At 40.5% G+C, this 27,808-nt stretch overlaps 1 protein-coding gene across 2 annotated transcripts in view; it reads left to right on the top strand.

Moving 5' to 3' along the window:
• OXCT1 (3-oxoacid CoA-transferase 1) overlaps positions 1-27,808 on the top strand; it is a 94,216-nt gene that overhangs the window by 10,418 nt on the left and 55,990 nt on the right. For both annotated transcript variants that reach the window (XM_054398205.1, XM_054398203.1), the window contains exons 4-7: positions 6,914-7,049; positions 9,114-9,263; positions 10,932-11,038; positions 19,604-19,664. In XM_054398205.1, the coding sequence (XP_054254180.1) occupies positions 6,914-7,049; positions 9,114-9,263; positions 10,932-11,038; positions 19,604-19,664 (454 nt within the window). The remainder of the gene's footprint in view (positions 1-6,913; positions 7,050-9,113; positions 9,264-10,931; positions 11,039-19,603; positions 19,665-27,808) is intronic.

Genomic DNA, 27,808 nt, shown 5'->3' with positions numbered 1-27,808 from the left:
ATTTTTAATTAATTTTTCTTAACAAAATGGTTGAATAATTTTGGTTAGAATCAGATTCTGACATCAGTGCTTTCATTCTGTCTTTACCACCCTAATAGCCTGACTCCATACTTCACAAAAATGTAGTAGCTGCACATGTGTTGTATCAAATGAACTTCTTCCCTTTGTGCTTTGTCTACTTTGGCAACTTAAAATGCATTATTTTTGAAAGCAATAGTGTTGACAAGTATAGTTTCACCTGTAAAAACAGGGAACTCACAGTTAATATCTTAATTACTAAACACTTTGCTAATCGTTTAAAAAGAGACTGACAGCATGCTGTCAGATTATCACAGATTTGGACTGTCTTATGCTTAAAGCTGCTATCACCAGCTTTTTCAATGTTTTGTCTCCGTGCTCTTATTGAAGAAATTCTTTTATGTTACAAGATTACACATTAATAAGGAGAAAATAGCTTTGAGATAAACATTTGAACTGTTAGTCCGTGATGCCTGAGTGAACTGTTATTTAATTCTGTGGAGTGTAATACATTTTTCCTAATGGACTATGTGCAGTTGCCAAATCTTCAGATAAGGCACCAGTACTCCATAGCATCAGACGCAATGGTAAACTTTCTGAACCTTATGCTCAAAAGCAAAAATGATTTCTCTGTGTTCTACAGATAAGGTTTTTCTATGTTCTTAGCAATTGCATGTTTTAAATTAAAGCAGGATTAAGACATTTTATGTATGTTAAACTTTAAGATTATTTCATTTTTCAGTCATTGCTTTGAATTGTATGTTTCTGTTAAAATATGTCTCCCATGTTTGCCAGACTCCTTGTTTGTTCTTGCTCTTAGGGCTTGATTCCATCCTTATCACTTTCTTGTCTATCTATCTATCTATCTATCTATCTATCTATCTATCTATCTATCTATCTATCTATCTATCCACACATATATATATAAAAATACATATATGTTATATATGTGTTATGCATGTGTTGCATATATGTTATATATACACTTCTATGTATATATTAGTTTTATATATACACGCACATCTATATAACTACTGTCAGGTAGAAGTTGCATTGAAAATTCACAGAAAGCTGAGAACTTTTTTTCACATAGTATAAGGTGTTAGATGGTTTTAATGACATGCATTTGACAGTCCCTTGGTTTAGAGAGTTAAAATGTAGTTGAAAATGTTTATGAAGACCTGGGAAGAAAGCTTGTCTGTCCACAAAGATATGATTAAGGTGATTCTCAGATTATCCTACACTGCATGTGTCGTTTTTGTATATGCATAAGAAAATCTTTTAACATTCCAAATTAAATACACTTTCAGAAGTGAAACCAATGTGACTAATAACTATTACCTCGTGGTGTTGAGGTGAATGGAGATAGATAAAAACCTGTGCATGCGAAGTTGCCAAAATAATGATGCAAGGTATATAAGATATTTCCGGTGCTGATTGTTTGAAGCAGTTTACTTTCTTTTTAAAATAATCTTCCTTCTTTGTAAAGAATCCAATCAGATGCTTTATTATGATTGGTAAATTGGTGACACTGTTTGAACTGCAAATCCCTGAAAATCTGACCAGGTGATGTTGCTAAGTTTAGTGTGGAGGTTATTTAGGATTTTGTCAGGGCAAATTGTACAAAATTTTGCACTGCATGGTACTATTAGCAGTTCAGGTCACTTTCACAAGATAGGTCTGTATCTCAGCATAATCGAGGAACTGTGTCAACTTATTTGTAGAAAAGTGACAATGAAAGTTAAACCTAGGTTTCAGCCAGGAGACTCTTGAAATATCATGCATTCATGGTAAAAATTTGAATATTTTATCATATTAACTTTATACTGTATAACTTCACTGTGAATCTCCTACCTTTCTTTTTTTTTCCTTTCCATTAAACAGTTCTCATTAGGACATCCCATCTGTCCTAACAAAAGGGAAAGAAAAAAAGCAACTGAAGACAATGTCTCAAGAATCAGGAGAGCAAATAAACATGGTTTCAGTCTAATTTACCTTCCTGTGAGCTGAATCTCTTTTCTTCTACCTGTTAGTTGACTCCTATTCCTTGTTTACCCTCATTCTATGCACCCTTCTGGAACTGGTGGGCAGAAAAAAGAGAAAGAATGGATTATCACTCTGATGGTTATCAATTAGATTTTGACACTGTCTCCCATAATATAGGGAAGCTTAGGAAGTGTGGGTTAGATGAATGGATAATGAGGTGGATTGAGAACTGGCTGAATAACAGAGCGCAGAGGGTTGTGATCAGTGGCACAGGGTACAGTTGGAAGCCTGTGGCTAGTGGTGTTCCCCAGTTGTCAGTGCCGGGTCCAGTCTTTTTAAACATACTCATCAGTTATCTGTATGAAGGGAGTGTACTCTCTGCAGGTTTGCTGATGCTACAAAACTAGGAAGAGTGGCTGGCACACTAGGAGGCTGTGCTGTAGTCAGGCACTCCTGTGAGCTTGAAAGCTTAACGCTATGTTACTAAAAGATGCCAAACAAGTAGTGATTGATGCGTTCCTTTTAGTTGGGCAGCATATGTGGACCTCTCTAGCAAATGTGGACCTACTAGAAGATGTAGTTGCATGTAACTTGGAGCAGATCCTTTTGAAGACTGAAAAACTGATGTCACAAAGTAAACCAGATGAGATGTAGCCTCCTTTCAGTGGAGAATGATGAAGAAAATTGCTTCCTTCTCCCACCCTAGTCATGTGCCAGGGAAATTTAGCTCTGGAACAGGTCCATCTGTTACTAAGTTTCATGCATAGTTTTGCAATGCACAGGCCTGCCAAATGCTTAGAGAGACTGATCATGTATCTGAAGTGTTTTTAGATTCATGTCTGTACATAAAGAATTCTCCCGGAGTAGGAGACCAACCATAAGTAGGCTTTTTTGCAGCAACAGTATATTGCAGGAAAATGGCTTCTTTCTGAGGTTAAGCCTTGCCACAGGATTCTTACTAAGTGCTTTTCTTTCTCAATCTGTAGTCTTCAGGGATGATGTAGTTATCTTCCTGTCCTTCCAATTTCCAATTATGAGAGGAGAAAGGACAGGTAGGACATCATGGTAACTGCAACATGTTTTAATTCTCCTACATGTTTTAATTCTCCTAAACTGAAATATTCATGTTAATCTTTACCAGTGACTTCTGGTCTTGGTGAAATATGCCAGGAATATGCACCTCAGGTCCTGGAGAATCCTTGAGCAGTGAGTATGGAAAAATGCTTCCTTCAAGAGGCAGAAAGAGAAGAAGGTGTAATTAACCTCCTTTTACTCAAAAAACTCCAAATGCTGTCTTAAGTCTCTTGCCACAGTAGGATGGTACTCTTAAGTCTCTTTTTTTCAGCATAAGAATGCAAATTTCTATTCCCTCCTTTATCAGGCTCTGTAGGGCTTGTTGGAGAGGAAAACTGTGTGGAAAACAAAAGGCTTATTTTAACTGGAAACCTGAATGCAGGCTGCATCCTTAAAAAAGGTGGATAGTGCTATGTTTCTTTTAAAGAAATTTAGATCTAAAAGAAGCATCTGAGTAACAGCAATTGTTTTTTGGATGCTGCTCTGAAGATTAAGTGTGTTTGGGAATTGAAATGTTTTTGTATTATCAAACAGGGAGATCTCCCCTGGTGCTTGACTTTCTGAAGGTAAAATTCCTTTTCTCATTGTGCTAGCAAAATAAGGCTGTGTGTATGTGGTGACTGATCCTCACTGCATTTTTTTTAAATAAATTGACTGCCTTTAAGGTGAAGAGAAAGAGTAAATTAAGAAGTGAGGAAGAACCTTGGAGGAGTATGTCAAAGAATAACTTTCGTGCAACTTTCATTTCTGTAGGGAACTTTATAGTAAGTTTTGTTTGAGAGAAGATACCTGCCTGTAGTAGAGGACGGAATCAAGTTTTTCTATATAGGATCCTTTATGGTTTCCTACTGGATGATATGAACAGTCTTGATAAGAACAGTGTAGTCTGGTAATTGTTTCTGAGACTGTAAGAGGAATGATTATAGATAGATCTTACTGAAATGAGTCAGAAATTTCTTTAACCATTACAACTCTTTAGTTAACTCTCTGTTGCCATCCCTTTCTCGTGTAAACAAGCATGCAGAATCTTGTTGTCTGCATGCAGAAATCTTGTGTCTGCCTGTTTCTATTGGAAAGCTTGCAAGTTTTGCAATAAGAACACATGAATGATGTGCAGAATTAGCAAACTATGGTTTGTCAGCAGTTCAAGCTGTCCCTGCTCTTCTTGCACTATAAAGCACTGTACAGTTTGGTTTTTTTAGCCTCTACACTTTTGCTACACAGTGCTATAGTTACACAAACCAATTAAACTGCCATCATAGAATCATAGAATCAACCGGGTTGGAAGAGAGCTCCAAGATCATCCAGTCCAACCTATCACCCAGACCCAAGCAATCAACTAGACCATGGCACTAAGTGCCTCATCTAGTCTCCTCTTGATTGTCTCCAGCGATGGTGACTCCACCACCTCTCTGGGCAGCCCATTCCAATGGCAAATCACTCTCTCTGTGAAGAACTTTCTCCTAATATTCAGCCTATACCTCTCCTGGCACAACTTGAGACTGTGTCCTCTGTTGCATTTGCTTGCTGTCTTTTATAACAAGAGTCTGAGTCACCCTGTATTCTGACTTTTTTTTTTTTAATTGGCTTCTTAAAAATCCCTTTCTTTGCCACAGGAATTTTCCTTCTACTTGTTCTACTTTTTCAGTTTCAAACTGCTGGAGTTTTTTTTCCCCTGTGGAGATGGAAATAGGCATTATTTCTAGGCAGCACAGATTTTATTCTCAAGGCTTTGGCACTGTAACACTTTGAATATTGCATCAGAGTTAGATTTTTAACTTTTTTATAGGTCAGAGTTGGTGAATATAGCAAGCTTTTATATTAAGTCAAGTTCTTTACATCTAGAGAACATGGAATAAACTCACAGAACCAGATCAAAAAAAGCGTGTTTCAGTTCCTCTCACTCAGTTTGCAAACTGCCCGAATATGAAGTGATGTGATCTGTCTTCTTAAAATAGTTCTCGTTATACATGTAGTTGATAAGACTGAATATCTGTTCATGCAGGTGTTTTGAATGTTGTGGTAGGACATGAAAAGTTGGTGCTGTAACTGCTCTGCTCAGTGCTTCTCCCTGTGCATGCAGCACTTCATGTGCTGTGGCATGTCTGTGCTGTCAAGCAAGAGAATGGTGGTGCTGTTGTAAAAGTAGGTTCATCATTATCGCTTTCATATTTAAAAATGAATATTGTCTTTTGAAAGGATGCTAGAACAATACAGATGGAAAGTCTGACATGAATCATGAAGTGATGGAGTATTGACAGCAATTAAGTGGGAACTGGTTATGGCTCAGTGGGTTCTTTTCTCTGATCTTCACTGATTTATTGAGCAAGGCATACACCTTCCAGCTCACTCAGTATTGTACCTCGGTATTTAAGTCAGAAGTTTATTTGCTCTTTTTAGAGCAAGATAGTGTTTTCTGTAAGAGGAGTATAGGTTTGTATTACAGGACTTGCACATCTCCTTTATATTATTTTTCACCCTCTCACCGTGGCTTCTAAAGCCAGCATTAAGAGAATATACTTACTGATGATTTTGGTCAGGTGTAAGGAGGGAAAATGGAAAGCAAACTGATGCATTTGCGGAAAGAGAGTTTGTTTCTGCTAGTGACTAGAGAAGGGAGCAGTATTGTAGACAGGGTGGTCTAAAAATACCAAAAAAGTGAGATTTGTGTTTGAAAGGAATATTTTTTATTAAAGCTATTATTAGAGTTCGAAAATACAACTGTTTGGAGGTTTTTTTCAGTAGGCGTATGTGCGTGCTAATTACAGAATGCTGGGTACTAGATTTAGTTTCTTGAAAGATTCTTTTAATATTTTTCAGTATTTCTTATCCTGAAATCTCAGCCATTGTGTGGCTGTACATCACTTCTTGTGAGATGCTCCTGGATCATGGTGCCTTTCCCATAGAGGAGTGGAACGTGTGAGTTCTCCACTTCCATGCTGCAGAAACAAATGTAGGAACAAGTACACCAGGCTGACAACATCCTGCATAATGTGTGGGAAATGTGAAGGAAACATACCTTTGTAGTACAGTCTCTGCTTATTTACATTTTTCTAGCTAAGCATTGCTTTTTCACATCGAAATATCTTTTTTTTTACAGAGCCCTTTTCTTACAGTAACTCGTGAAATACCAATACACAGAGTGCCAAACATCACAAAAATGCTGAAGACTGATACAGAATAATGTCCTTAAGATATCAGAAATTTAGAAGCACTGGCACAAGAAAAACAGTGAATACTATTCCAGCATTCATTTTAAGCTGATATTATGGCATAGACAAGAAAATCTTGACTGAAGTATTACTATCTTTTGCTGGAGTAGGCAATTTCTTAATAAGAAAGTTAATTACTTGCTGTACTAAAGAAATTTAAATATTCTCTTACCTTACAAGCCAGCACTATACATGTGAATATGCCTTTCTTCTTCAGCTGCTGAGCAATGACTTGCCTTTTCCTGGGGATTAAAGGTTTAAACAAAAGAAGTAAATATTTGTTCACTTAAGGGTGGGTTGTGCCATATGTGATATTTTATTAATTGGTAAGCTTTTAGAAAGAGCATAGACATAAAATAATATCACTTCTAAAACTGGTATTTATAGGTGTTATATGTGAAATGTCTGTGCTTTTGAAGAGATGATGTCTGAGCACTGGACTCCTAAATTTTAATTGCCTCTTTGATGTTCTCTCTCTGCTAAAATCTGGAATTTGATTTTTGTCTCAAATTTCTTATTGTCTAAAGTGGGAAGTGGTAACTTTTTTCTATCTTAAGTTTAGCAAGTGCTTTCAGTACAACAAAACTGTTAAAAACGCTGAGTATGTGTCTTTTTCTGCACAGTGTTGACAATTTTGGACTCGGTCTTCTGCTTCAGACTAAGCAGATAAAACGCATGGTCTCATCGTATGTGGGAGAGAACGCTGAATTTGAACGCCAGTATTTATCTGGCGAGCTTGAAGTTGAGCTTACACCTCAGGTAAGGAGTGTCTCTAGGAGACTCAAGATTTTAATTTAAAATATTGATTAAGATAATGATGAAGTGCGCTTACAAAATTATTTTGTAGTACCGATGTTTTGCCTGTTTGTAGATGCACAGAGATGGCACTTGCCATCTTGGAATCACGGGTAGTATGCTGCAACTGGTCATGGTCTGTGAATTCCTTTTGTGGGTTTTTACATTATATTTTATATATATATGTATACACTTATGTATATTTTGTTGTATAGTGCCAGATTTTTGGTAGTTTCTCGCAGACTGCTGAAAAACCCGGTAAGTGTGCTCCCTTCTGTGGCCCTTATAAGGGCAAAAAAATCAGGAAGCTGCTGAATTGCCGCTGTTGGGAGCTGTTTGTCCTTACCTTTGGAATGCTGCCATCTAGTGGGTAGGATTTCAGTTCATTTTGAAACGTGTTGTTCATTTAATCTTAACTAAATTGATCTTTGCATAGCATTATGAGCCAATATTTACACCTTTATCTTTTAGCACCACAATTTTAACTGTGTTACCATGGCCAAGATACCCAGATAGCCCGAATGCAATGAGGTCCTAAAATCCTCAGTCACATTCTTTTGAGATCTAGTTTTGTGAAATCAGTGCTCTAAAGCTTACAGCATATTTGTGTGATGCATTTCCAAAGGTGTCACTTACCTTTGGACTTTAAACAGATATTAATTCAATTCTCTGGGAAAAGCAGAAGTTTTATGTTTTTATGGAGAAGAATCTTGGGCTCCATCTGTTGGGAGTATCTCTTTGAACCTCAAAGATGGGCAGTGTATACTCAAGTCAGCTGACAAAACACCAAGCACTTGTCACTTCTCATGTTTAAAAAGCCACAAATCTTACCTTTCTATCACCTTTCTATCCCCCTTTCTTACTTAATGTTCACTGCTTTCATCTTGAAGAGCTTGAACTCAGACAAGTAACTGACCTAGTGGACTGCACAGACAAGCTATGCAGATTGACTCTGAAAATACTTTATCTGCAGTGTGCAACAGTAAACAGTAAGGTGAATTAAGGACTTGCTAGGAGATGCAGGGATTTGAAATATTTGTGTCAAGATAAAATAGCCTTTTGAAAAAGGCTCTTCAAATTTGTTGTGACTTTAGGCTGGGGACTTATGTGTTTTCATTACACAGTAAAGGAAATATCATATCATAGTGAGACCTTGAAATGCTAAGGCTGTTTGGAACACAGGAGTTTGCATCACTGCATGGTTCGTGTCTGCCTCTTGCTACCAGTTTGTAAACCTATCAGAAGTCATTGCGTTTCGTGCAGGATAACTGGGGAAAATGCAGCCTGTGTTTTGGAGGCTGTCAAGCTAGATGATTGACCATGACAGTCTTGACAGTCTTGTTGTGAATTCAAAAAAAACAGAAAGAAAAAAATTGAGAAAGGACAGTAATGAAAAGCAGGAGACGTCTTTTGAAGTATGTCCATACTTAAGGCTGATGAGGAGTTTGGGATGATAATATTTGTGGTGCAGCTGGACATAAAGCAGAATGCAGATGGGGTGGTCAGACAGAGTAGAAATGGTGTTCTGTCGGCTTTTTGGTATTCTTAGCATGAGCAACCCAGATCACTGTACTCCCCCTTCCTTTCTCACTTTGCTATATGTGGCTGTTTCAACTTGAAGTGAGGTGCAGAGTCTTTCTTAAGATGGTGGAGATTGAAACATAAATATGTAGGACTCTTAGAAAACCTTCTAGCATATGTGGCCAGGTGGAAAAGAGAACTCTTGGAGCGGGAAACAAGATGAAGGAGAGGAGACACAGCAAAGCATTGGGGTTTGGAAGTTAAAATGGAGTTGTGTGACAGCAAGCTATTGAGCAATTTGTGTTTGTGTGTGAACCATTTCTTGTCATACGTAGTACCAATCCCACAAAGGAGAGCTTAAATGAGAGGAAGAAATAGATGATATGGACTGCTGAATTCAGAAGGCAAAGCTCCAAATGACAGGATTTAACAATAAGTTCATGCAAGCTGTTCATGAAAACTTGATTTATTGTTCCCAAATGACTTCTTAAATATATTTTCCCACAGGGTACGCTTGCTGAACGTATTAGAGCAGGAGGAGCAGGAATCCCAGCATTTTACACTAGTACTGGCTATGGGACACTGGTGCAGGAAGGGGGTGCACCTATCAAATACAATACAGACGGCACTATTGCTATTGCCAGTCAGCCAAGGGAGGTAAGATGTCAGTTTGTTGTTAGGAAGCCTTCTGTTTTGAAAAATGAATTTTTTACATATTTCCAATGAAACTGTAGTTTAACCACCTTCTGGACAAGTTTAACTTTGGTGTATTGCATTAACAGGATGTCTGTGGTACCCACCACATTAGTTTTCCTCCCACTGATTACTTCTGTCCTCTGTTTTGTGTTAGAAGAGTTTTTACAGCTTTAGGGTGGCTTAGCATCCAGAACTGATCCATGTGAAACCCCACGTCCCTCAGTTTCTCTTCCGTTGACAGTAGTCTGGCTAGGTTCACTGTGTATTCAGACAAAATCTTGCACCAGCCCCCTGCGTTGTACAGTAACAAATTGAGAAAAACCCCTTATAAGTGGGACAGCCACTCCTTACGTACTGTGATATGGAGTAAGCGGCCCTGCAGCTCTGCATGATGTTTCAGCATTAGAAGACATAAGACATATTTCTGTTAAATGGGGAAGACCTCTCTCTAAAAAAACTTTCAGGAAATTTGCTTTCCAAGAGTTGAAATGCAATTTCGTCTGAGTATTTGAAATTGCAAATAAATAAATAGAGTGCCGTTTCCAAGAGAGAAAAAAGGGCTTCATTGAAACTGGAGTTGGAGAAGGGAAGAGATTTCTCAGTGTCATAACTGTACTTGAAGAAATTTACGGGGCTAATGCTGTAGGTCATGAATGGCATTAAATTCTGCCTCAAGAACATTGCTGGGATAAAGGTAATTATCCATGTATTTTATACATGGCTGTTTTCAGTATCTAATCATTAACTCAGTCTTTTTTCCCCTTATTTTGTTTATATCATGATATTTTACCATTGGAAGGAATGTTTTATTTTTTAAATGGCTTACAATTTGACAACATTTTTCTTCTAACATTGTAGGAAAGTCTCTATTACTTTCTTCATTCTCTTGGGGACCTAATAACATGACTAGCATGATTTGATCAAATCTATTCTCAAAATCCATTTCTAATGCAAGTGTCATTTTATAAAAGCTCAGATCTCCTTTTATAGGACTGAAAAAATGACTTCTGATGCAATTTTGTCATATTTCCTCCCTCTCTCAGAAATTTTGGATAGTTATCCAGTATTATTTGTGCACACTCTCACCTTCTACATTGTTGAAAGAAATATTTACATACAGGATTAAAATGCTAACTGTTTGTTGGTTACATGTCCTGGCTTGAGGCGCAGTATAATTACAAATACTGCTGGAGAGAAAATCAAATTAAATTCAGCCAGTCAGATGATGTGATTTGAGTGCAGGGGCTCAAATCCACCTTATTTTAGATCTGAGATTTCTGATGGTGAGCAGTAATTAAGAACTTCTTCAGCTTTAGCTCTTCAGTTTTTGGTGAGCTTGTGGATGTGCAAAAGAAAGTATGTCTAGTTCCACTAGATGGTGCAACAGGGTAATGGATCTGATTTTCATTCTGTTTCACTAAACAGAAATGCTTTGCTAAAACTGGGGTTTACAGCCTTCTTGTGTTTCTCTGTTAGTACATAGCTGACCTACGTTTTTCTTAGATAAAACCTTCAGTACAAAAAGAAGTCTAAATGTAATAGTATGTAACATTAAACCCATAAAATAAATATTACATGGGAGATCTGTTTGAAGAAGCCCATGTCTCAATAATGTACTTTTCTCTGTAGGTGCGAGAGTTTGATGGCCGTCACTTTATTCTGGAGAAGTCAATTACAGGAGATTTTGCTCTTGTGAAAGCATGGAAGGCTGACCGTGCAGGAAACATCATTTTCAGGTATGACTTGTCTACAAGTGGGAAGAGATTCTTTAATAGTTTAGATAATGAAAGAGAAGAAGAATCCTGTCTTTGCTTTCTTTCATGTTGTCTTTCCCTACTGTCAAATTATACTGCTATAAAAAACAAAATATAATTGCTTTTTCTAATGACTTTCAAGAATTGAAAAGTAACTGTTAATGAAACATTGGTGGTTAAAAATGGGACATAGCAGAACAAAGTCATTGTGTTGACTGTGTAAAATTGTACTGACATTCTGTTCAGTTTTCATGTTAGCTAGGTTCCTTCTCCTTAAGCAATTGAAGGCTGACTCAAGAAGTGCAGGTTCATGTATGTCAGGAGAGAAGGTCTCCTGAGTGAATCTCCTGGCCAGTCAGTGATGGGAAAACTTGATTCTGTCGACAGAAAAGTGTGTTTAAAGTTGATTTGATCTCAGTGGTGTAGGGAGAGGCATCATATGAATTTAAACATCTTCTGCAGTGAAAAGTTTAGCACTAGTGATAGCATTACTGGTTTACTGTATTTGTGCTCTGACTTGTCCTGAGCTGAAGCAGGAGAGGTTTGTCTGTGTTTAACATATGGGTTTTATTTGTTTTTTTATGGCTATCAGATGAAAAGGTAAGTGTTGTAATCAGTGGCAGTTTAGTAGATGATGCTGAATGATGCAGTCTGCCATCGTATGTATTAAAAGAAACAAGGAGTTGAAAAGGCAACTGAAAATTTTGCGGATAAAATAATATTGATAAGTAATGTTTTCTCTTGTGTGTATATACACAGGTTTCTATATGTCTTATAATAATAATATTAAATTAAAATAAGAAAGAATTTTTTATTTTACCCAGCTTTAGACATCCTGGCTTGCCCACTGGCAAGACAAGATGGCTTTTGATTAAACTTTCTTGTGTGCGTGTCAGTGAATTTGATGGCCGCTAAACTGCTTTTCTTAGGCTATCAGACATGAAGTACAGGAAGCAGTCTTCTGTCTTGGGCTTGTCTTTGTTTGGTCTTCATCTCCTACTGTCTATTCGTTTACCCTGTATATATCTACTGATGCTTACTTACCTCTGAAAAAGTTACTAATTCTCCACTGAAACATACTGCTTGCATTTTCCCTTCCCACCTCACTTCCTTTATGTCCTGTTGATCTCTCTTCGTGTCTTTCCCTGGTACTCCTGTTCCTTTTGGAAGTCTTCATACGTCTTCCACATTCACACAATACAGTTGGTACCAGATACTACTCCCATTTGGAGCAGACCTAAAAATCTTGACTTTCTTTCAAGTGTAATTAATCAAAGATGGAAACGTCATCATCCAGTGGTTTATTGCATGTGGAATGTTGCTATATGAGAAGAATTTGTACATAATAATCAGTGAACCATTCAGAGAACAGAGGAACATAGTCCCATGTTCTACCCTGCAGGAAACAATGGAGGAAGAAGTTGTAATAGATTAGAAAAACAATGTTTCTGTGATTGAGAGAATGAAAAGGAAAATGCATTTCTGACATTTTTACATATTCACTATATGTATTCACTGCAAGTGGGATCCTTCCATACTCTTTTGTTAAGTGACTTCTATTTCGTTTGTGGAGGTATGCCTAAGTAGATGTAGACTTTGCCTTATTCTGACCATGGGCCAGCATGAAGTTTTTGTCTATTCTCATACAGGAAGCTGTAGTATTTTCTTGGGGATTTGGAATGGCACCAGCTCCTCAGAGAGCAATTTTTTAAACAGAGTTTTCTACACGATACTTTGTGTCTCCTATCTCTTTCTTCCATACGGCATATGGAGGAAAGCAGCTGTGGCTGCTTTCCTTTCAGGCAACTTTTTATCCGCTCAGATCTGTGTCTGGTCCAGTAGATAATACTTCTTAGGTGTAGTGTACCATTACAAAGACAAATAATCCGAGTCTCCCTCAAATAAAATGAATTAATCCTACCTTGTCCACATACACTGAAACAATGTGTACATGGGCATTTCGCTTCATTAGTCTGATGCAAGTACTGGCGCTGCTTTCCAGAACAGTGTCTCCAGGTCTGAAGCTCCCTTGGAGCTTTGCTTCTTAGGGACAACAGCAGGGACTGCCACTGGCTTTGTGGATATTCTACTTCCTTTGGCTCCTCTCCCTTTTCATCTGGCACCATTCTTAGGGGGAGAAGTATGTGTTGAAAGTGTCTAGGTTAAGAAGTAAAGGACAGGTTAATATGGATGACATGGTAGAATCAGCCAGGCTGGAAGAGACCTCCAAGATCATTCAGTCCAAGCAATCACCTAGCCCTAAGTAATTAACTAGGCCAGGGCACTAAGTGCCTCATCTAGTCTTCTCTTGAATGTCTCCAGTGATGGTGACTCCACCACCTCCCTGGGCAGCCCATTCCAATGGGCAATCACCCTCTCTGTGAAGAACTTCCTCATAACATCCAGCCTATACCTCCCCTGGCACAACTTGAGACCATGTCCTCTTGTTCCGCTGCTGGTTGCCTGGGAGTACTAGTGGGTGTGTATTATAGACCACCTGATCAGGAAGAGTAAGTTGATAAGGCCTTCCACAGACAAAGTAGCCTTGCTCTGCAGTAGTAGTCCCACAAGCCCTGGTTATCATGTGGGACTTCAGCCACCATGTTTTTGCTGGGAAGGCAACACAGTGAGGCACAAACAGTCCAGGACATTCCTGCAGTGCATTGATGATCACTTTTTGACCCCACGAGGAGAGGTGTGCTGCTGGACCTTGTGCTAATGACAAAGAAGGTCTGGTTGGGGTGTGAAAGTTGGAGGCAGCCTTGGCTGCAGTGACCATGAGATGGTGGTGCTAAGGATGGTGCAAGACTGGAGCAGGATACTAAGTGGGATTGGAACTCTGGACTTCAGAAGAGCAAAATTCAACCTCTTCAAGTGACCTGCTTGGAGGAATCCCATGGGCTCTAGAAGATAAGGGGGCGGAAAAGAGCTGGTTAATATTCAAGCACCACTTCCTCCAAGCTCAAGATCAGTGCATCCTGGTGAGGAAGAATTCAAACAAGGGAGGCAGGAGGCCTGCATAGATGAGTAAAGAGCTTCTGGAAAAACTGAAATGGAATAAGGAAGTTTACAGTATGTGGAAAAAAGGACTGACTGCTTGGAAGGAATACAGGAACGTTGCCAGAGAATATGGGGATGCAATGAGGAAAACTAAGATGCTCTTGGAATTAAATCTGGCACAGGATGTAAACAATGGCAAGAAGGGCTGTTTTAAGTATATCAGTAGGAAAAGGAACACCAAGCAAAATGTGGACCTACTACTGAATGAGATGGGTGCCCTGGTGACAGAGGATACTAGATGCTTTCTTTGCTTCAGTCTTTATTGCTAAGACCAGACCTCAGGAATTCCAGGCCCCGGAGGTAAGAGAGAAAGTATGGAGGAAGGAACACCCTCCCTTAGTAGAAGAGGACTGAATTGGAGATCATCTATGCAAAGTGGACACCCACTGATCCATGGGCTCTGATGGGATGCACCCAAGATTGCTGAGGGACCTGGCTAAGCACATCAGAAGGCTGTACTGCTATTCAGAGACCTGAAATGTCTGGAGAGTTGAGTGGAGGGGGAACCTCATAAAGTTCAACAAGGGCAAGGGTAGAGTCCTGCACCTAGGGAGAAATAACCCCATGCACCAGTGTGGGTTAGTGGTGACCTGCTGGAAAGCAGCTCTGCAGATAAGGACCTTGGAGTGCTTGGTGGACAACAAGTCCACCATGGTACAGCAATGTGCTATTGTGGCTAAGAAAGCTGATGGTATTCTTAGGTGCATGAAGAAGAATGTGGTCAGCAGGTCAAGGGAGGTTCTCCTTCCTCACTACACTGCCCTGGTGAGGCCAGACCAGGAGTATTATGTCCAATTCTGGGCTCTGTAGTTCAAGAGAGACAGAGAACTACTGTCCAAAGGAGAGCCGCAGTGATGATTAGGTGACTGGAGCATCTCCCAGGCTGAGAGACCTTTTTAGCCAGGAAAGGAGAGGACTGAGAGGATCTTACAAATGCATATAAATATCTAAAGGGAAGTCAAGAGGATAGGGCTGGGCTCTTCTCAGTGGTGGCCAGTGATAGGACAAAGTGCAATGAGCACAAACTAGAACACAGGAGGTTTCACTTGAACTTCACTTGAAGATTGGTTTGGTGCCAATGAGAGCACACTCTTGACAAAGGAACAGAGCTGCTGAAGGTATAATTTGAATTAGGGCCCCATATTGTCACAAACAATCACACTGGGTCATCTCCTAATGCCTCAAGTAGTTTTGCAGTAAGTAAATTCCTGTCATACCTGAGTTGTCCTTTTGTCGCTGTAACATTAGATATTGAGCAGATGTAGTTAATTGGTTTAGTCTACTATGAACTAGTTTGCTGTCTTCTGCCTTTGGGGGAAAAGCTGTCATGCCTTTGGGTCAGTTTAGGTATCTGTCCCTGGAACAATGGACTTTGTGGTCATTGCTGTGTCTAGATGTCCAGAAAGCTATCTTAAAATTAAAAGGAAGACTTGGCTAGCTAGTTTCTGGATTTCATACTCCAAAAAAATGAACATTATTCTGTGTTGGTAAAATAGTGCTTTGTTGTTTGGTTCTGCTGGATAATTTGTTCTTTAGAAATAACACCTTTCATCTTGTAAAAGTCTGCTGCTTCTGAGAGAACTTTACTAATCCAAGAACATTTGAAATGCCATAAGCTTTTTTAAATAGAGCCAGAATCAAGCTCATTAACTCTTCCTAATTTGACAATGAAGTGTTTTCTTACTGTATTTTTGCCTATGGTAAAATATATATTTTTTTTTTGTACTGGCAGACCAGTCGCTATGATCTTGAGAAAGTCTTTGGCTCAGGAGAGTAGTCACTTGTGATGAAATACTGAATTCTTACCACATCTGCCTTCCCCTCATCTGTATCTATTCTTCTGCTACTTTAATTCAGTTTTTCTTACTCTGTTTTTCTTCTCATTTTCTACCTAGTTTAAAATAGTATTTTATTCTTCCAGAATACTAATTCCAAGTCAGGTTTTGTTGTTTTTTTATGGTTCCCTCATCTTATCTACATTTATGTTTACACAGCACTCAGGAAGACACACAGGCAAAAGATACCATCTCTGTTAGAGGTTTCACAGCTTTTGTGTATTGCCAGTAAACCAGGATTTCCCTAAGATGTGTGTCTCTCTGTATAGCTTTGATTCTGTAGATCTCTGCACTAGAAATCCTGTTAAAACTGCCCCGTGGGCTCTGGATTTGACCGTTTAAATTTCCTACCTCCCCTAAAGCCACAAGGTGGCAGCAGCATCCCAAAGTTCAGCGTGGGTATGGCACTGGGCATGGTCGTCAGGTGAAATGGTGAAGAAAGGGGCAAATATTGGAAAATAAGGATGGTCAGGGAAAAAAAAATAAACAGAAAACTTCTGTGCAACAGGGATGCGGGAAAAGGAGGTTTTGACCTGCTCAGAACCCTAGTTTCATTTTGATGATTTTTGTTTTAAAGAATTCTAGATTTTAAAAGAGAAAAATGCTGAGAAGCTATCAGTGGAACTAATCTAAAATAGACAAAATTTTTCTTAAATACTATGGCACACAGTTTTGTTGGATTTCTGAAATTTACAAAGAGGGGCTGACACAGGTCACTTATTTTTCCTTGTGTCTGCTAGGCTCTCAGTGCAGATCCCAGCATGCTGTGGGAGTGGGCAGTTGTGCTCTCCAAGCCATTTTCCATTATTTACCTGACATCCTGGCTAACTGGGGAGGTCCCAATGGACTGGAGGCTAGCAAATATAATACCCATCTACAAGAAAGGAAGAAAGAAGGATCCAGAAAACTATAGACCTGTTAGTCTGACCTTGGTAATAGGGAGGGTCATGAAGCAGATCATGTCAAGCATGATTACATAACATGATGGCATTCAACAAGTCCAAGTGCCGGGTTCTGCACTTTGGCCTCAAGAACCCCATGCAGAGCTACAGGCTGGGGTCAGAGTGGCTGGAGGGCAGCCAGGCAGAAAGGGACCTGGGGGTACTGGTTGACAGCCGCCTGAACATGAGCCAGCAGTGTGCCCAGGTGGCCAGGTGGCCAATGGAATCCTGGCATGTTTCAGAAAAAGTGTGGCCAGCAGGAGCAGAGAGGTCATTCTGCCCCTGTACTCAGCACTGGTTAGACCACACTTTGAGTACTGTGTCCATTTCTGGGGCCCTCAATTCAAGAAAGATGTTGAGATGCTGGAATATGTCCAGAGAAGGGCAGCAAAGCTGGTGAGAGGTCTGGAGCACAAGCCCTATGAGGAGAGATTGAGGGAGCTGGGGTTGTTTAGCCTGGAGAAGAGGAGGCTCAAGGGGGACCTTAGTGCCATTTATAACTACCTGAAGGGAGGTTGTAGCCAGGAGGGGGTTGGTCTCTTCTCCCAGGCAACCAGCATCAGAACAAGAGGACACAGTCTCAAGCTGCACCAGGGGAAGTTTAGGCTCGAGGCAAGGAGAAAGTTCTTCACAGAAAGAGTAATTGGCCATTGGAATGGGCTGCCCAGGGAGGTGGTGGAGTCACTGTCCCTGGAGGTATTAAAAAAGATTGGATGAGGCACTTGGAGCCATGGTTTAGTTGTCAGGTGATGTTAGGTGATAGGTTGGACTTAATAATCTCCAAGAACTTTTCCAAGCTGGTTGATTCTGTGATTCTGTGACATACAGAGAACAACCAGAGGATAAATCCCAGCCAGCATGGGTTTATGAAGGTCAGGTCCTGCCTGACCAAGCTGATCTCCTTCTATGACAGGATGACCCCACTATTGGATGAGGGAAAGGCTGTGGATATTGTCAACCTAGACTTTCAAAAAGCCTTTGTCATTGTTTCCACAGAATTCTTGTGGACAAACTGTCTGCTCATGGCTTGGATGAGCACACACTCTGCTGGATAAAGCACTGGCTGGGCAAACAGACCCAAAGAGTGGTGGTCAATGGAGTTAAAGCCAGCTGATGCCCAGTCACAAGTGGTGTTCCTCAGGGCTCAGTGTCAGCACCAGTTCTGTCTAATATCTTTATTGATGACTTTGGTGAAGACATAGAGTGTGTCAGCAGCAAATTTGCAGATGACATCAAGCTGGGTGGGAGTGTTGATCTGCACAAAGGTAGGGAAGCTCTACAGAAGGACCTGGATAGATTGGATCAGTGAGCCAGTGTTAATGGGATGAGCTTCAGCAAGGCCAAATGCCAGGTCCTGCACTTGGGTCACAACAACCCCAAACAATGTTACAGGCTTGGGGAAGTGTGGTTGGAAAACTGCCTAGCAGAAAGGGACCTGGTGGTGCTAACCAACGGGCAACTGAATATGAGCAAGCAGTGTGCCCAGGTGGCCAAGAAAGCCAATGGCATCCTGGCCTGTATCAGAAATGCTGTGTCCAGCAGGAGTAGGGAGGTGATTGTCCCCTGTATTCATCTCTGGTGAGACCACACCTTGAGTGTTGTGTCCAGTTTTAGGTACCTCAACACAGGAGTGATGTGGAGGTGCTGGAGTGAGTACAGAGGAAGGCAGCGAAGGTGGTGAAGGGCCTGGAGAATCTTACAAGGAATAACTGAGGGAGCTGGGTCTGTTTAGTTTGGAAAAGAGGAGGCTGAGGGGAGACTTCATTGCTGTCTACAATTGCCTGAAAGGACGTTGTGGAAAGGCTGGTGCTGGTCTCTTCTCACAGGTCATTAGTGATAGAAAAAGAGGGAATGGTCTCAAGCTGTGACTAGGTAGGTTTAGACTGGACATTAGGAAAAAAAATTTTCACAGAAAGAGTGGTCAGGCATTGGAATGTGCTATCCAGGGAGGTGTTTGAGTCACCAACCCAGGATGTGCTTAAAGGTCATTTGGATATGGTGCTTGGGGATATGGTTTAGGGAAGAACTTCGTAGAGTAGGGTTATCGGTTGGCCTTGGTGGTCCTGAGGGTTGTTTCCAACCTGAACATTTCTGTAATTCTATGGTGATACATGTCATGTGTTACTTTTATTCTCTAGAGGATCTCCGTCCTTGTTACCAAAATACTGTGTGGGAATACTTAGGATTAATGCCAGCATCTTGCATAGCTTTCTTAAATCAAGAGAATTGGATTAAATTCACTACATGTGAAGTGCTATCGCAAGTCCTAGTCTGAATTATGAAGCTGTATGTGGGACTTGAGAGGTTATTAAGCCCTTTTCTGGACACCCCCATGGACATTAATTTTATTCTTTGTGGAGTGAAGTAATGGTAATGTACATTTGTAGAAAGTACAACTTGCTGCTGCCCTTGGATCTAGTAAATGAAGATATCAGTAGCCTACACAATTCCCATTGAACAATGTGCTGATTAAAAGTCAAAAGACCTGTAATATTTTTTTTCTGATGTAGCAAAATGTGATTTGATTTCATGCATCTTACACAATTCCATAAATTTTTTTCCTCCCTCTAACTTTCTTATTAGTTGTCTACTTGGCAAAAATTATTTGTGACGTTTTTATTACTGAGATACTTCTAGTAGCTTATCTCTGAGAAGTCTTTCCTTATATTATTACAGCTTTTAATATTTGTTAATTTTCTTTTCCTTTGCAGAAAAGCTGCACGGAACTTCAACCAACCTATGTGCAAGGCTGCCAAGACAACTGTGGTAGAGGTAGGGAATTGAAACATTGTAAGCCCTGTACCCTTGTAGTCAACAAATCCTTTGGTTTTGCATGTTATCTTGGGGACAAAGTTTTCATTTTCCTGGCTTATTTGGGGATCTCATACCGGCGACAGTGATCTAACCTGTCTCCTTGGACTGCCTACTCTTAACACTATGCTCTGTTTTGGTTATTAGTTCTTCAGTTTGCTACTGCATCTGATCCTGGTCAGATCTTTGCTTTTGCTGTGATTAGCCTTCAAAAGAGAAACAGCTTTCAAATTTATTAAATAAAGTAATGTGTGGATGAAAGAGCAAACAGTAGGCTGTCAGTAGTCTTAGGCTGTGCTTGGGAAGATTCACAGAAGACTTTATGCAAAACCTCCTCATAATAAGGATGAGTACATAACAACGTGGATTGGGCAAATCATGGAGCTATCACAGTTGTGATCTCTAAAATTTAATAAATTACATAAATGTGAATCTAGAATGAAATACAGACATTTAGTTATGCCTTGAGAAAGAGGTTGGATGAGATCTAGAGATGTCTTCCAGTCTTTCAGTCCTTTTTCCTTGTTGTCTAAAATGATAATGTTTGAAAACATGGAGCTGTCTACCCTGGAAATATATTGGTGACTGGAGAGTTGATAGGGTGTAACAATACTTAAAGATGGACTGCTCTGTTAGCTTTCCATCACTCTGGTAAGGCTTTCTTACATACCTGTTAAAAGCTAAATATGGTTTGACAGTAAGATCAAGAAAAACTCTTCTAGTCTATTTCTAGTAAATTCTAGATAGAAAAGACTTGTATTTCTTCAGGCTTGTGTTGATTGTATGAGTCTTGTTTTTCTGGGTGGTTGTTTTTTTTTTTTATGTTTGGGGGTTGGGTTTTGGTTTGTTTTGGTAAAATCTTACCTGGAAAGTATATTTGTTATATAAACATATCTCGATATATTTGGGAGCCTAGGCTACTCTTCTGTCCTCTGTTCTGTTTTACAGAGCAATGGTAAAAAATTTCATGAAATTTTTCACATGACATACCATGACAATTCAGCAACAGTACCTGAATTCTCACAGTTGATTTTTAAGAAAAGTTTCTAATCTTTTTCCATGTAAAAATAAAATACAGAATCTTTCATCATTCTTTTTCCTCCGAGTCACTTGCCCTTCATACTTTGTTCAGACTTGCATTCAGAGAATTTAAGTAGATCAAAGCCTTCCACCTACATTACATCTCATTCTCTCGTTTTGCTCTTTTATCCACATGTGATAGGGTAGTATTTTCTTGTCAGTGAGCAGCAGTTAAGTGACATCCTTCTTGCTATAATTCCACTTAGCAGTCTTTAGTAGATCTGCTGTGAACTGGCTCCACCACAAGTCTTGTTGTATTGTTATATGAGAACTGGCAAGCTGGCGGCCAGTCACTAGTGGTGTCCCCCAGGGATCGGTGCTGGGCCTCATCCTGTTCAATATCTTTATTAATGATCTGGATGAGGAGATAGAGTCCATTAGTAAATTTGCAGACAACACGAAGTTGGGGGCAGGTGTCGATCTGTTAGAGGGTAGGAAGGCTCTGCAGAGGGACCTTGACAGGCTGGACAGAGTCCAACATGATGGCATTTAACAAGTCCAAGTGTCAGGTTCTGAACTTCGGCCTCAAGAACTCCATGCAGTGCTACAGGCTGGGGACAGAGCGTCTGCAGAGCAGCCAGTCAGAAAGGATCCTGTGGGTACTGGTTGACAGTAGGCTGAACATGAGCCAGCAGAGTGCCCAGGTGGCCAAGAAGGCCAATGGAATCCTGGCATGTATCAGGAATAGTGTGGCCAGCAGGAGCAGGGAAGTCATTCTGCCCCTGTACTCAGCACTGGTTAGGCCACACCTTGAATACTGTGTCCATTTCTGGGGCCCTCAATTCAAGAAAGATGTTGAGATGCTGGAATGTGTCCAGAGAAGGGCAATGAGGCTGGTGAGAGGTCTGGAGCACAAACCCTATGAGGAGAGGCTGAGAGAGCTGGGGTTGTTTAGCCTGGAGAAGAGGAGGCTCAAGGGGGACCTTAGTGCCATCTACAACTACCTGAAGGGAGGTTGTAGCCAGGAGGGGTTTGGTCTCTTCTCCCAGGCAACCAGTGACAGAACAAGAGGACACAGTCTCAAGCTATGCCAGGGGACATTTAGGCTGGATGTTAGGAAGAAATTCTTCTTCTTGGCAGTTGGGATTTCTGAATTCTGCTATCTGTTCCTTGCTCTGTTTCTGTTTTTTTGCCCACCTACCATTTAACTTACTTCAGGCAAACAGTCCTAGAAGTGGGAATTTAAAGCCATCCCTGTTCCTTTCCATGAAGCTACAGGTCAGACTGTCTTCAGAGTGTCATGTTTTAGGCCCAGCTGGTAACTGAACCCCAAGCAGCCACTTGATTGCTGCTCACACTCCTCCACCCAGTGGGATGAGAAGGAGGATTGGGAGAACACTGTGGGCTGAGATAAGGAGGTTTTAACAGAACAACAAGTATATAAATAAAGAAATAACAACAATGCTAATGAAATAATATATAAATGAGCATTATAAAATGCAGTGCTCACTAAAACACCTGCCATGTGCAAAATCCCACACAGATTGCCTCCCTTCCCCGTATATAGCAGTCAGGATGGTATCAAATACCCCATTGGCTGGTTTGGTTGACTACCTCAGGTGTGGCCCTTCCCAGCTCCTTGTGAAAATTAACCTTAGCCTAGCTGAATTAAGGACATAGAGTCATGCAGTGATTAACTGAGATTTGGAGGATTGTAGTTTCTCAGTCTGATACTCCCATCTTCATTTTGAATGTGGAACTTTGTATATGTTAGGCAATCAGACATACACTGCCAGCCTCTACTTGTCTAGTATGAAGCACTAAACTGAGGCAAACAAAGCAAAATATGGAAAATCATTCTCTTTGTGCATGCTCCAGTGGTTAATCACTTTCACAGGTACAAATATATCTCACAGGTACAAATACATCTTTTTACAGTAATTAGTTTTGGATTTAGGTTTCATGCAGAGCTTTTTCTTTTGTCTGCTAGATTAAAACCTTTTCTACAGCAGGTATGTCCTTCCCACTAAATGACTTCTCAGTGTTTTTGATATGATGAACTGATTGAGGTCTTAATGGTTCTAGCTGTGAAACATCTTCTTCTGCCCTCCTTTGTTATGTCCATCTTGCTCTGTCATGATTTTGACCACCTCGAGAATCTTCAGCATTGTAATCCTTCCTCATTATGTTTGAATAGACCCAGTCTGCCTGTTGTGTCTGGTACTGCTTCTTGCTTCTTGGGATTTATTATTTTGGCAGTCTTTCCCCAGATTTATTTTAGATCCTGATCATTGATAGGAGTGTAGAATGGCACTTGGCAAGGTTAAGACACATATCAAGGTGCATATAAACTACTGGAAATCCAAACTCAAGATACCTATGAACTTCATGAAAGTGGGAAGTGCACTCTAAAAGACTTTTTTTAAAAACATATTAAAGCTCTCTGTAATGTATAAAGTTCTCTAAGTCATTGTGGCATTTTACATTCTCTGAGCTGAAGTATGAACAGGCAGTTTTTGTAACAATTCAGAGGTAGGAGAACTTTGCAACATTTTGAAATGTGGAGGGTAAAAGTAGAGACAAAAGAACTCCACCCCACAAACCCACAAAATGATAGCTATTGCCTGCTTCTGTGTTGTGGGGAGTGAGGCTGACTGTATGTAGAGAGGCTTCTGGAGGAGGAAGTAGGGCTGTACCGTTACCAGTTATGGCTGTGACAATCTGTGGAAAGTTACTGATTTTTAAAATTTCCCAAGAACAGATTTCAGAGTAAAGTGTCTGATCCTCAGTCTTGTTTATTTTGACTGGGCAAATGTTCAGAAGCAGTTGTTCAGTACCCTTTTGGGGATCAGAAATAAATGGGTTTTAAAATTCTAATGCATTACATGCATTTCTTTTGTTTATCTAAGTGATAGAAAGTAGAATCTGATAACAATCATGGTAACAAGGATATATATTTAGGCACAGTAATGGTCTGTGAAAATCCAGTGGAATTTTTACTTTAATTTAAAGATGAGTAATATTAAGGGGCAAAAATATTTTAAACTGAATTGCTTGATTTCTGTTAGCTGGAATGTAACCTTGGCAGAGTAAGAAGGTGAAACAACCCAGTACTGGCAGCGTTAGGTTGGCTTTATCTATCTGTGAAAGCCAAAGTACGCAGGAATTGTTGTTTTTAGTTATTTTACAATTTTGCATTTTTAAAAAACCTTCCTCTGTTCAGCTCATCTTGCAGAACTTGCAGAAGTATTCAGTCAGAACTGTAGCTTTGTTTGCATGTGAGCCCTCAGTGTGCTCTTTGCCTGAGGCTTTCAGTTCATTTTTAGATATATACACACTTTCTTGCTCTTACTGCAAAGGCAGGATAGGCAGAAAATCAGATCTAAAAGGAGTTCAATGGCAACATGATATGTATGAGACACAAGCCCTTGTAAAGGTGCAGAGAAAGAACTTGGCATGTGAAGAAACTGGAGAGCTTCTGTGGTCTTGTAGTGGTAGTATTTCCAACACACTCTTGAATGAAGGACATGTTTGCTGATGGCATTGCAGGTGGCATTGCCATCAGGCCCCTCAACAGACCCATTAAATTGTGTGATGGAGAATGAAATGTGTAGCAGCTCGTAGTTACAGAGAGGCCTCCTGATGTGTACCTAGGCTGCCAAGACAAAGGCTGTGATGTCAGAATGCTTCCTAAGATGCATATCTTCCTAAAGAGGCTTATGTGAGAAGAGCCTTGCTGGGACAGACAGCTTTTGAAATGATGCCTCTTTTTTTTTTGAGAAAATCAAGACAACCTAATGCCACAGAAAGAAACATAATCTTACCTTGCAAGGTGTGTGTGACAGCATGGGAGAGGTTAAGGGTGATATAGGCTTGGGCTCTTACTCTCTACTATGAAGGAGTACATGAACATCTATAACAACCACAAATGTCACTAAACTGTTGTTCATTTTCTTGCCATTATTACTCTGTGGTGTGAGACCTACTGAGTACTTGTCCCTGGTGAAGTGATTTGAGATCTCAGCAGCTGCTATGATGTGTTTGATAGTGGGGTTTGGCCTTTCAAGGTCCCCTCCAACCCAAAACATTATATGATTCTATGATGGCAGTAAGGGTCAGTATGTTTAAAAGTATTTATTGACTGGCTGTTTGAATGTCCAGTTTGAATAATTTTCTTGTTCAGATTGCAGAGGATGGCTAAATGTATCTCCCTGTGTAAACAGCATTTCCACCTCAAATAAAATCAAGAGGAGAAAAGAGAATGTACTTTCTCATAAAAATGCATTAAATAAAAATCATTAAACCCTGCATTTTATCTTTGGTTGCCTAGTAACAACACAGCCATGTCAGTGAGCGCCATTATCTCAGGTACAATGAACTGCACTGTACTGAGGGACAGAAGCAGACTGAAATAAGCTATTTGTATCCTGTTATCTGTGCTAAATCATGGCATTGTGTTTTATTGAGGAAACTAGAAAATGAACTTTCTTTTAATGTCTATCCCTCTAAGTGCTTTAACAATGGCAAAACTTTCCTCGGGTGCGTAGTTCTGCTCTGAGAAATTCATCAGTGTTTTAGTGTAATGACAGCTTGCTGTGAAAAGCCTGCAAGTACTATTTTAAAGTGCAGAAATAACCTAAAAGAATATCTTTCCTTATCTGGATGCCCCAGTCATGGAACTTGAAATTGAACCCCGGTAAAGGAAGTGGTTCTGGATTTGGGATGTGCACAGGCTTTGCATTAGGCTCTATTTCTGGGGAACCAGAGATGAGAATTTGAAGCCAAGAAGCATACAGAATTTATATTCTTCTCTGCAAATGATGTAACTGCTGGTGTGTTGCTATAGCCTTTTCCAATATCGTTTAATTGGTCAGTGTGCTCCGTACGCACTGGCAGAATGGTTACTGAGGTATCCCAGAGACCTAAGTTGAGTGCATGTTGTATTCCAGAATCCCTTTAGCACAGGATAGGCACTGAACTGCTTAGTCCTGCCATTTTACCAGCAGCTTTTGGCACAAGTAACAGCAGATTTCTAGTTGCCATAATGTAGGAGATAGATAGATAGATAGGTAGATAGATAGATAGATAGATATAGATGTAGATATAGATATATAATCAGTATAATTACAGAAATCTTTGAATCTTAAACATCCTGGTGGTTTTTCAGGACTTTTGGCTGGGTGATTGGATTGCTTAGGTTTTTGCTAAAATCTTAGGCAGAAATGCTTGTGGATCTGTATTTCGATATCTCAGTTAATAAAGAACTGGCTTGATGACTGCACCCAAAGAGTGGCTGTCAATGGGTCCATGTCCCAGTGGGGACCAGTGACAAGTGGAGTCCCTCAGGGATCAGTCCTGGGACCATTCTTGTTCAACATCTTTGTTGGCAACATGGATAGTGGCATTGAGTGCACCCTCAGCAGGTTTGCTGATGACACCAAGCTGTGTGGTGCAGCAGACATGCTGGAGGGAAGGGATGGCATCCAGAGGGACCTTGACAGGCTGGAGAGGTGGGCACAAGCCAACCTCATGAGGTTAAACAAGACCAAGTGCAGGGTCCTGCATCTGGGTCGAGGCAATCCTAAGCACAAATACAGTCTGGGCAGTGACTGGCTAGAAAGCAGTCCTGAGGAGAGGGATTTGGGGGTGCTAGTGGACAAGAAGCTCAACATGAGCTGTCAATGTGCACTTGCAGCCCAGAAAGCCAACCAGATCCTGAGCTGCATCAAGAGAAGTGTGGCCAGCAGGTCAAGGGAGGTGATTCTCCCCCTCTACTCAGCTCTGGTGAGACCCCACCTGGAGTACTGTGTCCAGTTCTGGAGCCCCTACTACAACAGGGATATGGACATGCTGGAACGTGTCCAGAGAAGGGCCACCAGGATGATCAGAGGGCTGGAGCATCTCTCCTATGAGGAGAGGCTGAAAGAGTTGGGGCTGTTCAGTCTGGAGGAAAAAAGGCTCCAAGGTGACCTTATTGTGGCTTTCCAGTATCTGAAGGGGGCCTACAAGAAAGCTGGGGAGGAACTTTTTAGGATATCAGGTAGTGATAGGACTAGGGGGAATGGAATCAAGCTGGAAGTGGGGAGATTCAGGCTGGACGTGAGGAGGAAGTTCTTCCCCATGAGAGTGGTGAGAGCCTGGAATGGGTTGTCCAGGGAGGTGGTTGAGACCCCATCCCTGGAGGTGTTTGCAGCCAGGCTGGATGAGACTCCGGCCAACCTCATGTAGTGTGAGGTGTCCCTGCCCATGGCAGCGGGGTTGGAACCAGATGATCCTTGTGGTCCCTTCCAACCCTGACTGATTATATGATTCTATGAATTATAGAACACAGACACACCAGTAACGTTTCCAAAAAGAACCTCAGATAAAAGATTTCAGTGAGCACTTGTGGAGGGATGTCTAAGAAATGCAAACTCATCATCCATAAAATCATTGAAGGGAAAACCGACAAAATACCAGGTATACCTCCTAAGAAGCCTAATTTTGTGAGCTCAAAGACTTTGTAGTTGAAGGCTTCTGTGAGGTACAGGTAAGAAGAAATGATGGTAGGGAAAGACTCTGTTGAGATCTGCAGAATAAACTTCTTCAGCATGGAGAGAGCATCAGAAGAGCAGCAGGAGTTTGGACCTTGATCAGAATCACTGCAGTCTCAAACACACACAGAACAAGGACAGAAAGTGAGAGTGAAGTCAGATATCTGAGGCTGAGCCTTACAAATCCTAAACAAACCAGAAAGCATAATCACATAGGAACAAACATAGGAATCTACATCCCAGTATATAATAAAGAAGACTTGAAAATAGCAGGAAATCTTTCTACAAATACATGTATAGTCGCTGGGAGACGAGGGAGGTTGATGATCACTGACTGCTTAATGAAGCGGGTAAAACTAGCAATGCAGAGTACATGGAAGGCTGAAGAGTTTAATGGATTTTCTGCTTCAGTATTCATCAATAATAAAAAGCAGTTTAGTGGCTATTATGGCACCACTCATAGAAGGTTAAAGAACAAATCAGAGCAGGATTGGAACTGAAATCTGGGAATTACTAGTGGTGGTTTGGAAAAGCAGTTTCTAGAAACATTTA

This window comes from Indicator indicator, chromosome Z (assembly GCF_027791375.1).
Source record: "Indicator indicator isolate 239-I01 chromosome Z, UM_Iind_1.1, whole genome shotgun sequence".
In the NCBI taxonomy this organism is placed as follows: Eukaryota; Metazoa; Chordata; class Aves; order Piciformes; family Indicatoridae; genus Indicator; species Indicator indicator.
The sequence above is the reverse complement of the archived record's forward strand: the minus strand, read 5'-3'. Positions and strand labels throughout refer to the sequence as shown.